This window comes from Budorcas taxicolor, chromosome 6 (assembly GCF_023091745.1).
Source record: "Budorcas taxicolor isolate Tak-1 chromosome 6, Takin1.1, whole genome shotgun sequence".
Lineage (NCBI taxonomy): Eukaryota > Metazoa > Chordata > Mammalia > Artiodactyla > Bovidae > Budorcas > Budorcas taxicolor.
The window spans coordinates 87649941-87662536 of NC_068915.1; the positions used below are offsets into that span (position 1 = coordinate 87649941).

The 12596-nt window shown below is 36.8% G+C and overlaps 1 protein-coding gene across 1 annotated transcript in view; it reads right to left on the bottom strand.

The window, feature by feature from the left end:
* Positions 1-12596, bottom strand: part of ADAMTS3 (ADAM metallopeptidase with thrombospondin type 1 motif 3) — a 285759-nt gene that overhangs the window by 128847 nt on the left and 144316 nt on the right. Inside the window, exon 4 of the mRNA XM_052641988.1 lies at positions 9217-9373. Within this exon, the coding sequence (XP_052497948.1) occupies positions 9217-9373 (157 nt within the window). The remainder of the gene's footprint in view (positions 1-9216; positions 9374-12596) is intronic.

The window sequence follows — 12596 nt, forward strand, 5'->3', positions numbered from 1 at the left end:
GGGACCGAAGTTAAGGGACTGCCTTCACGACTGTTCTTATTAATTTTTCCTTTGTTATTGCCAAGAACTGAAGAAGACTAAAACAGATGACCTCCCTATTTGTACTGAAGGATGGTTGGACATGGTACCTATGTCACTTTCAACACCATTATTCTATCTCTGGACCAAAAGTTAGAAAAATCTGCAAAAGTAAGTAACTGGGCTTCTGAGGACTATATTTATGCTACTGTTCTCTAATTTTCATAAAAGTCACTTCTTATTTTAATCATATCAGAAAGAAAACATCAGGATTCTATATTCACAAGGAGAATAAATTTGATATCTTCTTTTAATCATAAGTATTATAGAATTCGAGATAAAATTCCATATTTTCAGATATTAGCTGGAAGAAGAAAATAACTATCAAGCAAGAATAAGATTCCAAATTTATATATAGAGACACTAGAAAACTGAAAATTCCAAGGTTCTCCTGATGACTCAGGATGTCCAAACTGTATCTGTGATTCATTTTAGATTACAATCATGAGGTAAGGTATGCTTGGGTTATAAAGATAATATTTATTTTTTCTGACATCAATTCCATTTTAATCCTTTTTTTTTTTTTGCTCTTTTGTACTTGACATCTTATTATTCTTCATCCCAAATTACATGTATATAGTCAGAGGAGACAAAATTCTAACAAAAGCCCTTTCAACAACCCTTTGATATATATGTTTTTTGCAACTACGACAATCTGAATCCCAGAAATAGAGTAATCTGTGACATGGAAATGATATTTTAAAAATATAATTATTCTTCTCTGCCTTCATGCATAGATAACTTGCTAATGACCCCCAAACTCTAGCTGGAAGACTGGGAAGGGAAAGGAAAGTAGCTGTTAGATACTAGGATTGTTGCACCAAAAATATAAAGAGACTTGATATTCAACTTCTGCAGTTCAAATAAGGTTTTTCAAAATTAAGAGATCTGTAGGTTAAGAAAGAATTAATTTTCTAAATCTTCATAGCTCTCATGTAACATATCAATGCTAGGCCTGGAGACCACAATACAGAGGGTTTTTTTGTTTTGTTTTGTTTTGTTTTTATGTTTTCCTCCTATAAGAGAAAGTCCTGGTCATTGTTAGTCTTAATCATGAGGCTAGAGTAGTAAGGAAAAAATATTTAATTAGAAGAATAAAAAGGCAAGCCTTGGCCCTTCTGATTCTGGATGGCTTATGGAGAGGACACAGTGATTCTGATTTCTTCCCAGTTCCCTTCAAGGCAAAATCTCAAAAGAAGGGGCACAGTGCTAAAACACACAGATCACTGAGGACCTCCAAGGGCCAAAGCCTGTTCTTCTGCTCTATTCTGGGGACACTGGAAGGAGAACACTTAACTTCCTAGCACATCCAGTTGTAGCCAAGGAAGCTGTGACACTCCTTGGTTCCCATGCTGTAAGAACGGCACCACCAACTCGATGGACATGAGTTTGAGCAAGCCCTGGGAGTTGGTGATGGACAGGGAAGCCTGGCGTGCCGTAGTCCGTGGGTTGCAAAAAGTCAGACACAACTGAGCAACTGAACTGAACTGAAAAATAGCATGATCTGAGTTTCCCGGGGAGCCTGTCATAAAGGACTGCTGAACCACCATGATGTGTTCGCACACAGAAGCTGTGGGCAGGTCACATGGGCTGGGGAAACATTAGTCCTAGCCAGAGCTGAGGGCGGTCTGCTGCGTCCCTGAGAGCAGACAGAGTCTGGTTGAGAAAGGCCAGCATTGAACGCCAGTGGGTCTCACAGTGGCCAGGCAGACCAGGAATATCAGTCCAGTGAAGCCCACTCAGCCAGCCAAAGAAGGCCACATACCAGTTAACATCTAAAACTTCTGAACGAAATCAAAACGTGATGCATTCTGCATTTGGAATATCTCTGCTTTTCTTTTTCTTCTTTTCCCTCCAATATGTGCTACAAAGTCACCAATCTATTAATAAAAGGAAGGTCCAATTTCAGAATTCCTACTACTTAAACTCTTGGCTTCCCAGTTCCTTAATTTCTATTCAGAATACAAAACTTGAATTTAATTCGGATTATTTGAGTTACTTTATCAAAGTTGTCATAAGGTCACAAGAGTAGAAATAGAGTGGAGTGAAGTGCTACTAGATGCTATGAGTTGACCTCTGAGTCTCATTATAATTGGGCCTTATAACTAGGAAAGACGAAAAATCCAAAAAAGTTGGGACTTTACTCAAGAATAAAAATCCGGGCCATTAATATAATAACCACCCGGATAGATTTGGACAAAATGTTGGATTTTGTCCAACATCAAAGCTTATAGATCTCAAGTCTACAAAAATAATTCCTATGAATATCATGAAAGTTCATTAATAATTTGTAGAAGTCTGAAATAACAGGATGCTAGAATACGTCTTCCATAAATTTAAGTGGAAGAGAACCAGGGCGCGACAGTGTTTTAAAAATGCCCAGGTGAATTCAAATGATAGCAACCCCTATAACAACTACAAATACTTCCTCTGACTTTTCAAATGTTGGATCATCACAGATAAGAGAAAGGTGCTGAGAGACAAAATCAATGTACTAACCTGATTAAATTGATTGTACCCACTTTAAACATAAATTGGAAGGTGCGTCTACTACACCTAGTGCTGATTTCCTCTGGACTTCCTACTGGATTCAAAAGCCAACCCCAGCATCACAGAATGAGAAGGGGCAATGTTTATTTGCATAAAATTCCTGTATTGACTTTATCTGCATACATCATCCAAAATGGGGAATGGAGATATTTAAAAGCTGTCCTAATATCTTAATTTCTTGTTACCTAAAGGCTGTCCAATGGCATTTCACCAGCACAGAGCACAGGACATAAAAAGAGTCTGCTTTCATCACTAATTTGTCTCACCAAAGGGGGTGTAAACATTACTTTCCTCCCCTGAGTATGCAAGGTAAGACCTGATAAAACTGAAAATGTGAAAACAAAACCTGCCAACATGCTGAAGCAGATGATTGAATTTAGAATGTAAAAAGATTTAGTCCCACACAGACTTTATTCTTAACCTTCAAAAACCACACATGAATCTATAAATCACATTTAAGAGATATAAGCCTTGAGTATTGGCTTATACTCAGGTAGCATCTAAAAAGCACTTAAAGACTATCCTTTGGAAAAGAATATACACAAAATTTTAAGATGCTTGGTATTATTAATCAGAGCTCTGAAATAGTGAACAAACAGCACAAAACCAAAAGAACAAGTTAATGTGGAACAGCATGTAAGTGGTTATAATAGTTGTGAAAGATGAGAAGAAAACCAAACAAATAGACAAAAAAAAAGAAACAATTTGAATCAATGTCTCTTATCAAAAATTTTGATAGTAATCCAGCAACTTTGAATTCTCAACACCAGTTGTACATTTCCATATTCAATACCTTATTAGAGAAAACATGGACTTATATTTTGTGCACTTTAAATCTGGTCTATATAAACACTCCTTTCATTGTACCTATTCATGAAGAGATAGAATAGGCCCAGTAAGACATGTTAGTAAGGGAAATAAAGTATTATCTTTCATGTTTCACATCTGAAAGCTCATTTAATCTTCGCTCTGCTTCCTGATTACTTTATATAATAATTCAATCTTCAATTGCCTCCTTTTGTCAATAATTATTATAAGTACCTAGATTATGAAACATAAAGAAACCAACCTGAAAAAGAATCCCATAAATGTCATTAGTATTTCTATGTGAAGCCAATGGGAGTTGCTCTGACAAATAACTGACCCTTAAATTATGTTATAGACTAAACTATGCAGCTGTGAAAATTTTATCATTTAACATCTACCTAAAAGAATATTTGCTATTGACAGAACTTAATGATTTAGTAATATTATTGCTTCATTTATAAGAAAACATCTGCAAAAATTAAATTCTCTTGTTTGATTTTTTTTTTTTTTTGGGTGGGTTACAATGCCCACCAAAGTTTCTCCTTGATTAGGGCATAGGTCATGAGAACTTCCAAATACAAAGGATTACAGCACCTACTGATGTGTCTACAGATCAAGGAAGGACTCTGTGCCTAGGAAGTTCCTAGTGTCACTAAAATAAGGAATAGTCTTCCCATTATTCTAGTTCTTGTTTCATAGTTCCATTCCCTGGCAACCAGGAGCAACTCCCAAATCATTTCTGACTTGTACATGTTTCCCACCTGGGACAAAGACACTCCTTCACAGCACCATGACAACCACACCAGCAACACAAGCACTTGGGTTCATGCAGGAAAATGAAAATCCTGAAAGGAAGCTAGGAGATAAAGGCTTACTATTCCTTGTTTCCCACTGGTAGGAAGTAATTACAAAAATTACTTTAACACAAAGCTTCTGGTGAATGAATAGTTTGTAATTTGAGGGGAGAAGCCTAAGGGCCTAGAGATTAAGAAAAAAATTATGAGAAGCTGAATGATGTCATACAAGTACAGTCTATCCCACCCCCCAGAAAAATAGACTACCTAAAACAAACTACTTATTGACAACAGTGTAGACATTCTTAAGAGATGATCAGACATGTATTTTCCTTTTTATCTGGGTTTAGACTGATGACTAATTTAAACAGTGGTGGTGAATTTTATGACCCTTAAAGAGTTTATTAGCCATGTTTTTACCAAGTAAAATTCAAATCAGTAATATATAAAACAATTTTGTCCAAACTAAAGATGCCAAAAATGGATGTAATTTCCATACTCCCAAAGCAGAAATCAGAAAAAGAAGTAACTTCAACTCTCCCCCATGATGAAGTAGACAAGTTTCTTTATCATAAGCATGCCAAGTTTATATTTGTTTTTTAATGAAAAGGATGGTATTCTTTGCCAGAACCTGGGTGTGGTATGTGTTGTGAATACCTGCCAGTTCTGTACTGGAAGATATTATTTATATTGCCAAATATAAAACTGTTTTAGGTCTTGTTCACGAAAGAATAATTCTAGAACAGAGCACTGTATTTGTGACTTTATAAGTTCAAGTTCAATATATTTTTAAACAGATATTTATATTTTTCTGCATTTCAAAAACAATATAACCTCTTTAAGGGTCAAGGAAAGACAATCTGTGCAATATATGGGAATGACGGAGGATTTGCTAATGTTGTTGTTGAATTGTACTATATAATCTTTCATCTCAACAGGTTCAAAGCTGTGACTTTTAATGGAAACCTAGGTAAATATTTTTAAAGATAAAGAATCAAAATAAATGCTTGCTTTCAGTCAAGTGGAATACCTTAGGGCTGTTGAGTATGGTAGAACCATACTTTTTTGATTTTCTTTTTTTGTTTGTTTTTAAGGACATAATCTTCTTCCCTATAGTGATAGGTAGCAAAGATCTTTCATGGGTTCCCAAAGTTGTGCGATGTTCAATTTCTGATTCTCACTGATACGGAGTTAGAAATTAAAGAGTAAAAGGCAAGCAGAGACATTCTAAGCAACCGTGAGCCTATATCTGCTACCTGACTCCCAAGATCACTTCTACCCATCCCCACTGCAACAGGTATATAACAGTCATGCATTGATGTTGGGACATGATTTTGAAAATATACTGTGAATTTTTTAGAGCACTTACTGTCCCAATGGATCTTCAAAGTTAATATATCCAAAATTATTCTCACTTGTCATTCTTCATCAAGTCTATTCCAACTTCTCATTTGAAATACCTGAATTCTGGAAACAGAATTCTCTATAGTCTTTCAGATTAGGATTCTGAGTCATCCATGATCACTCTTCCTCTCTCTCTACCCCAACAACTACTCTATCAAATAACCCCATCTATTTTACTTCAATCTCAACCCAGTTTGGCTCTTTGTTTCCAACTCACTATTCCTGGACAGGGAGGCTTGGTGTGCTGCGATTCATGGGGTCACAAAGAGTCGGACACGACTGAGCGACTGAACTGAACTGAACTCCTCACCTAGTTCATGTCATTATTGGTTTTAACTTAGAACACTTTCAACAAACTACAGACCTCAAATGAATGGCATTTCTGAACTGCTAAACCGACAAAGCGAGAAATGTGGCCAGGCAATGTGTGATGATTAGCAAAATAACAGCAGAGTATTTACTTACAAGGGCCTCACTGATGAAGCTGTAAAGGGATAGCAGTGCCTTGCTTATGATCAAAACTCCTCCTGATGAGTGTTTATATTAACCTATTAGAGAAATTTATGAAGACTGTGGCCCTCAAATACATTTCTTTCTGAGGAAGGCTTATCTTATATATTTTATTCCTCTTCCTATAACTCACTGAAGAGAGACCTTGTATCTCCTAAAACAACATCCTATATTGACCCCCAAAATTACTATTTTATATCATACTATAGTTTTCACTTATAAACCAATATATCTTTATAATTCTGGAATCTGTTTAATTTTACATTTCAGAATGATGGAATGAATTATAAAAATATATTTTTAATTTTCACTTGGAAAATATTTAGTCCATGAAAAATCTTGGCTCTCAGTCCTAAAGCCAAGAAATTAAAAAGAATAATTTAAACATTATAGTATGGTATTTCAGGTTCTAAATTTGAATCTCTATTTACCCTAGGAAGATATTTACACTTTTAAAATATATCATTACAATTTAAGACTCTCCAAAGGAGGTAAATTGCTAGCACCAGCAACTCAGTTCAATGGGAACTACATATATAAGAAAATAAAAATTGTGAACTTCATACTAAGTTTTATCATGGAATATTCTAAGAGAACTGAATGGCTCAATTTTGGTTCCAGTTTTAAGGTAACTGAGAGTTAACAAAGGAATCCCTTTTGCTTTGACCCATGACTGCTGAAAACCTTTCCAAAATATATTACCCTAGGTTGTGGCTTACTTTTTACTATAAAGTAATCCTCTATTCGAAGAGTTGACTCATTGGAAAAGACCCTGATGCTGGGAGGGACTGGGGGCAGGAGGAGAAGGGGATGACCGAGGATAAGATGGCTGGATAGTATCACTGACTTGATGGACATGAGTTTGAATGAACTTGGGAGTTGGTGATGGGCAAGGAGGCCTGGCGTGCTGCGATTCATGGGGTCGCAAGGAGTCGGACACGACTGACCAACTGAACTGAACTGAATTCTCCATTCGCAATTGGAAAACTGTTTTCAGAGTCTGTCTTCTTAAAAATTCCTCATATAATCTGAATATACTGATCCTGATGCTTCTGGAATTTATATTTTTAATGGTCTCCTAAAATAATGTCCCAAATTAGTTATAACCAATTCTATTAAATGTATATACCTTGACTCCTAAATTATTTTGTCTAATTTAACATCTAAAAATACAATAGGTATTAAATGTAATATTTCTCACAATTTTATTATTTCAAGAAAAAAATAATCTCTCTTCCCCTATAGATATCAGACTATTGGAAAGCAGCAAAGACTGTTATTTACAGAAATAAGTATCTTCAGAGACTGCAATGGAGGAACAGGGTGCAGTTTGGTGAAACTACAGTATGGTAGATGGAGCAGAGGAGGACAGTCATAGAGACTAATCTGGTTTCCAGTCCTCCAAGACCATTCTATAGTCTGTGGGACTAAGCTTTTCTGAAAGATGTTTGTTGCTTCAAAAAACATTGCTTTTAACATACAACAATCAGGATTATAGAAAAAGCACTGTATCCTACTATCTACCCTTTGATATAACCATCATTTGATTTAGACTAACATTTCTAAAGCATGAAGATATTTATAAATGAGAATTCATGGCAGTGCATTCACAACATTCTGATCTCTATTCACAGATAAAGAAACTGAGGCTCCAAAATGTTAACTACTAATCTAACAACTTATGTTGTAGAGCTGTTACTCACATTATTATTATTACTTATTATCATTATTATGTCTCTCTAACTGCAGAGTATATTTCCTTCCTATTATATCACAGTGACCCCCTGGGATAGATACACATTTCATAGCACTGCATCTGTTAATACAGACCTATTGCTTCAAATCAGAAATTTCTCAAAAATTTTTCAGGCCATGTTAATTTTAAATGCATTTTAAATGGTATTATTTCAATTAATACCATATATAAAAGGAAGATGGTGGCATCTGAACCTCAGACTAATAACTAGGCAACAACTCTCAGAAGACATCATTAATCTAGAAGACATATGTCTGCTAAATTAAGAAGAGTATCTGTATCCCTGACATTTCCCTAGGGGAAATTTCCATTGCCTTTAATTTAGAAAGTTGGCCTTACAAAAGAAAATACAGTTGACCCTTGAACAATAGGGGTTTGAACTACCTGGGTCGACTTCTAAGTGGATTTTTTTCTACAGTAAATACTACCATATTGTATGATCCACTGATTCCTAGTTGGTTGAATCCAGAGTTGGTTGAATCTGAAGATAGGGAACCTCAGATACAGAGGACCGACATGTAAGGGATGAGGCTACAAACCATATGTGGATTTTCAAGGGCAAGAAGGATTGACATTCCAACCCCAATGCTGTTCAAGGGTCAATTGTATAGTCTTTTTGAGATTTGGTTAAAAAACAGATTCCTATTATTCCTTTATTTTCCATAAAGGGAATTTCAATACCAACTTTATAAAAACATCTCTTTAATACCAAGTTACTTTCCAATCCCATTAGAAAAAAATAAACAGAAAACCTTGACAGGCAATAATTCACTTGACTTTAGTGGCCTAGCCTACCTTAAAATAAAATTTGACAGAATCATTCAACTAATTGTCACTTTTACATTGTAAAAAGTTTTGCAAAATAGGCGAAATCAAACAGCATTCTTATTTTCAAATGTTATCTATCATGCTGGACTTCAAACAAACTACAGTTCTTTGCTGTGTCAATATATCTCATTTTAAAAGTTTTAAAATAATATTAATAATGCATAATTTAGATTATCCTTAAAGACACATTTTGAAATTTTAACCCAAGCTAGAGAAAAGTTCATTTTAATGTGAAAATTTAAAAGTAATAAAAAAATAACAAATTGGGAGAATGATGACTTGAAATAAAATAATACCTATAATATATATTTCTCTTATGCATTTATAAATGGCAAGCCATATGTCATAATTTATAAATATAAGCTTCTTTTGCTTCTTCCACATTATACAAAGGCACACGACTATCACATTCTCTTAACTGATGGGAGAGTTGTTTTCATCATATCTTAGAACTATAGTTAATTATTGAGGCTTGTCAAAGATGCGTACCTCTGTAGTGGAAGTCTTGGGACATGTCTATGGGAGCCCGTTCTACTGCTGATCTCTTGTAGACAACATGAATCCTTCCTTTTTCTTCCTCCATCTGCTTACCTCTTTCCAAGGGTTCAATGAAATACTCATCATTATCACTTTTTATCATTCCAGCCTAGAGAAAACATAAAATGTGTTATGTTAAAAGAAATATCTATCAGCTTTAGCTTACATTTAGTTTTTTAAATGGTAAGAATACAATTTTTGAAAACTAATGACCTTTCTTTCCACTTTTGGTTATAAATTCAAACTGGTTAGTTACTGTTAGTTGTTCAGTTGTGTCCAACTCTTTGCCACTCCAAGGACTGTAGCCCACTAGGCTCCTCTGTGCAGGGGATTCTCCAAGCAAGAGTACTGGAGTGGGTTGCCATTCCCTTCTCCAGGGGGTCTTCCCAACTCAGGGATTGAACTCACGTCTCCTTTATTGCAGGCAGACTCTTTACCGTCTGAGCCACCAGATTAAAATGATTAAGCCACTATAAATATCAGTTATTCAAAGGGAAAAATTCATACATGGTAGGAATAAAATATTCCTAGGTGTTGTTGATCCTATTTGTGATGCCAATTGTCTTGCTGTTCACATTGTTTGCTGAACCCAGGGTAGGCAATGCAGGAAATCAGAGGCTGGATGAAGACTCAAGGAACAGTAGGAACTGCAAACACATGTATTTCCTCCTGGCTGGCACGGCAGCCATAACACAGCCTCTCTCCTGGCTGATGCAGCAGGCAGGAGAGAAGCAGCCATAGCAGCAGCCGTAACATAACCATAATGTAGCCATAACATAACCCCATATAACACAACCATGCGTCACTCCAGTGTAGCCCTGATGCAGCAGCCAGGGCCTTCATGGTGAAGTTCACAACAGGCATACCACACAAAGGAGCCCATGGCCAAGTCAGTCCCTCGTGAGGTGCATGCGATCTCAGCTGTTACATAACCCTGCTAAGTCACTGTTCATAGAACATGGGGCTAGATGGCATGAGAGTGTGGGGCAAGAGAGCCTGCCTGGCAGCATCTTGTTAATTTGTTCTTTCCCTACATAAGGTAAAATCGACTTCCCAGGTGGCGCTACTGGTAAGGAACCCACCTGCCAATGCAGGAGACATAAGAGACGTGGTTTGATCCGTGGGTAGGGAAGATCTCTGAAGGAGGGCATGGCAACCTACTCCCATATTCTTGCCTGGAAAATCCCATGGACAGAGGAGCCTTTCGGGCTATAGTCCATAGGGTCACAGAGAGTCCAACACGACGGAAGCAACTTAGCACACATGCAGATAAGGCAAAATAAGAGCTTTACATAGGGTAAGAACAAGAAAATCATACAGTCTATATAATTTCATTGGTCTATAGATGAAGCACATTTATGTATTCTATTTAGCATTTTATCTCTAAAAAAACTTACAGGAACATAAATTCAAGAAAAATCTCTGATTTCCCATAGTAACCCATTGTGGGGCTGTTATCCACTGCTGCTAAGTATCTCTGTAACCCATTTATATTTTCCCATCATATCACCATGGTATGAGAGGAATAAGTTCCATGGGGGACTCCATACATAAAGTTACTTCTGTCCTTAATTCACCTCAGCTTCATTGGAAACTCTATATTTCTAATATTTATTAATTTGAAGAACTAGCTCAAATTTTGCCCATATTAATCTAATTTCATGATTTTACATATTTTGTTCCTTCTCCAGCGTCATCCTTTTGAATGAAAAGGTTATCTAATATTCAGTTCCTTCCTTTCACCTCACTGGTGTTTTTATGACTGTTTCATCTTTGATTTACTTAGAAAACACCAGGACTATACTATTCACTACTACAGTTGAAGAGAAATGATAGTTTGTCTGAAATTTATTCTTCATTAATTATAGAGTCCACAGTACATTCAAATAGCTACAGCTCATATTCCTGTTGTAAAAGTCATACACTAATTGTTATTTTGTTGTTTTAGTCTCTAAGTCATGTCTGACTTTTTTGTCACCCATGGATTGTAGACTGCCAGGCTCCTCTGTCCATAGGATTTCCCAGGCAAGAATACTGGAGTGGGTTACCATTTCCCTCTCCAGGGGATCTTCCCAACCCAGGGATCAAACCCATGGCTCCTGCATCGGCAGGCAGATTCTTTATGGCTCAGCCTTGAGGCGAGTCCCACATATACTAATGTGGTTGTTCGGTCACTCATTAGCTTCCCACCCTTTGCAATCCCATGGACTGTGGAACGCCAGGCTTTCCTGTCCTTCACCATCTCCCAGAGCATGCTCAAACTCATGTCCATTAAGTCAGTAATGCTTTCCAACAATCTCATCATGTCATCCCCTTCTTCTCCTGCCTTCAATCTTTCCCAGCATCAGGGTCTTTTCTAATGAGTCCACTCTTTGCATCAGGTGGCCAAAGCACTGGAGCTTCAGCTTCAGCATCAGTCCTTTAATGAATATTCAGGATTGAATTCTTTCAGGACTGATTGGTTTGATCTCTTTGTAGTCCAAGGGACTCTCCAGAGTCTTCAAAATCACAGTTCAAAAGTGTCAATTAATACTTCAGTGCTCAGCCTTCTATATGGTCTAACCCTCACATCCATACATGACTACTGGAAAAATCACAGCTTTGACTAAACGGGACCTTTGTTGGAAAAATGATGTTTCTGCTTTTTAATATGCTGTCTATGGTTGCCATAGCTTTTCTTCCAAGGAGCAGGTATCTTAATTTCATGGCAGCAGGCATGATCTGTAGTGGTTTTGGAGCCCAAGAAAGTGAAGTCTGTCACTGTTTCCATTGTTTCCCCATCTATTTGCCATGAAGTGAAGGGACCGGATTCCATGATCTTAGTTTTTTGAATGTTGAATTTTAAGCCAGCTTTTACACTCTCCTCTTTCACTGTAATCAACAGGCTCTTTAGTTCCTCTTCACTTTCTGCCATAAGAGTGGTGTCATCTCCATATCTAAGGTTATTGATAGTTTCCTGGCAAACCTGATTCCAGCTTGTGCTTCACCCAGTTGGGTACTTTGCATGATAAACTCTGCTTATAAGTTAAATAAGCAGGGTGACAATATACAGGCTTGACGTACTCCTTTCCCAATTTTGAACCAGTCCATTGATCCTTATCTGGTTCTAACTGTTGCTTCTTGACCTGCATACACATTTCTCAGGAAGCAGGTAAGGTGCTCAGGCATTCCCATCTCTTTAAGAATCTTACAGTTTCTTGTGATCCACATAGTCAAAGGCTTTAGCATCATCAGTGAAGCTGAAGAAGATGTTTGTCTGAAATTCCCTTGCTTTTTATATGATCCAACAGATGCTGGCAATTTGATCTCTGGTTCCTCTGCCTTTTCTAAAT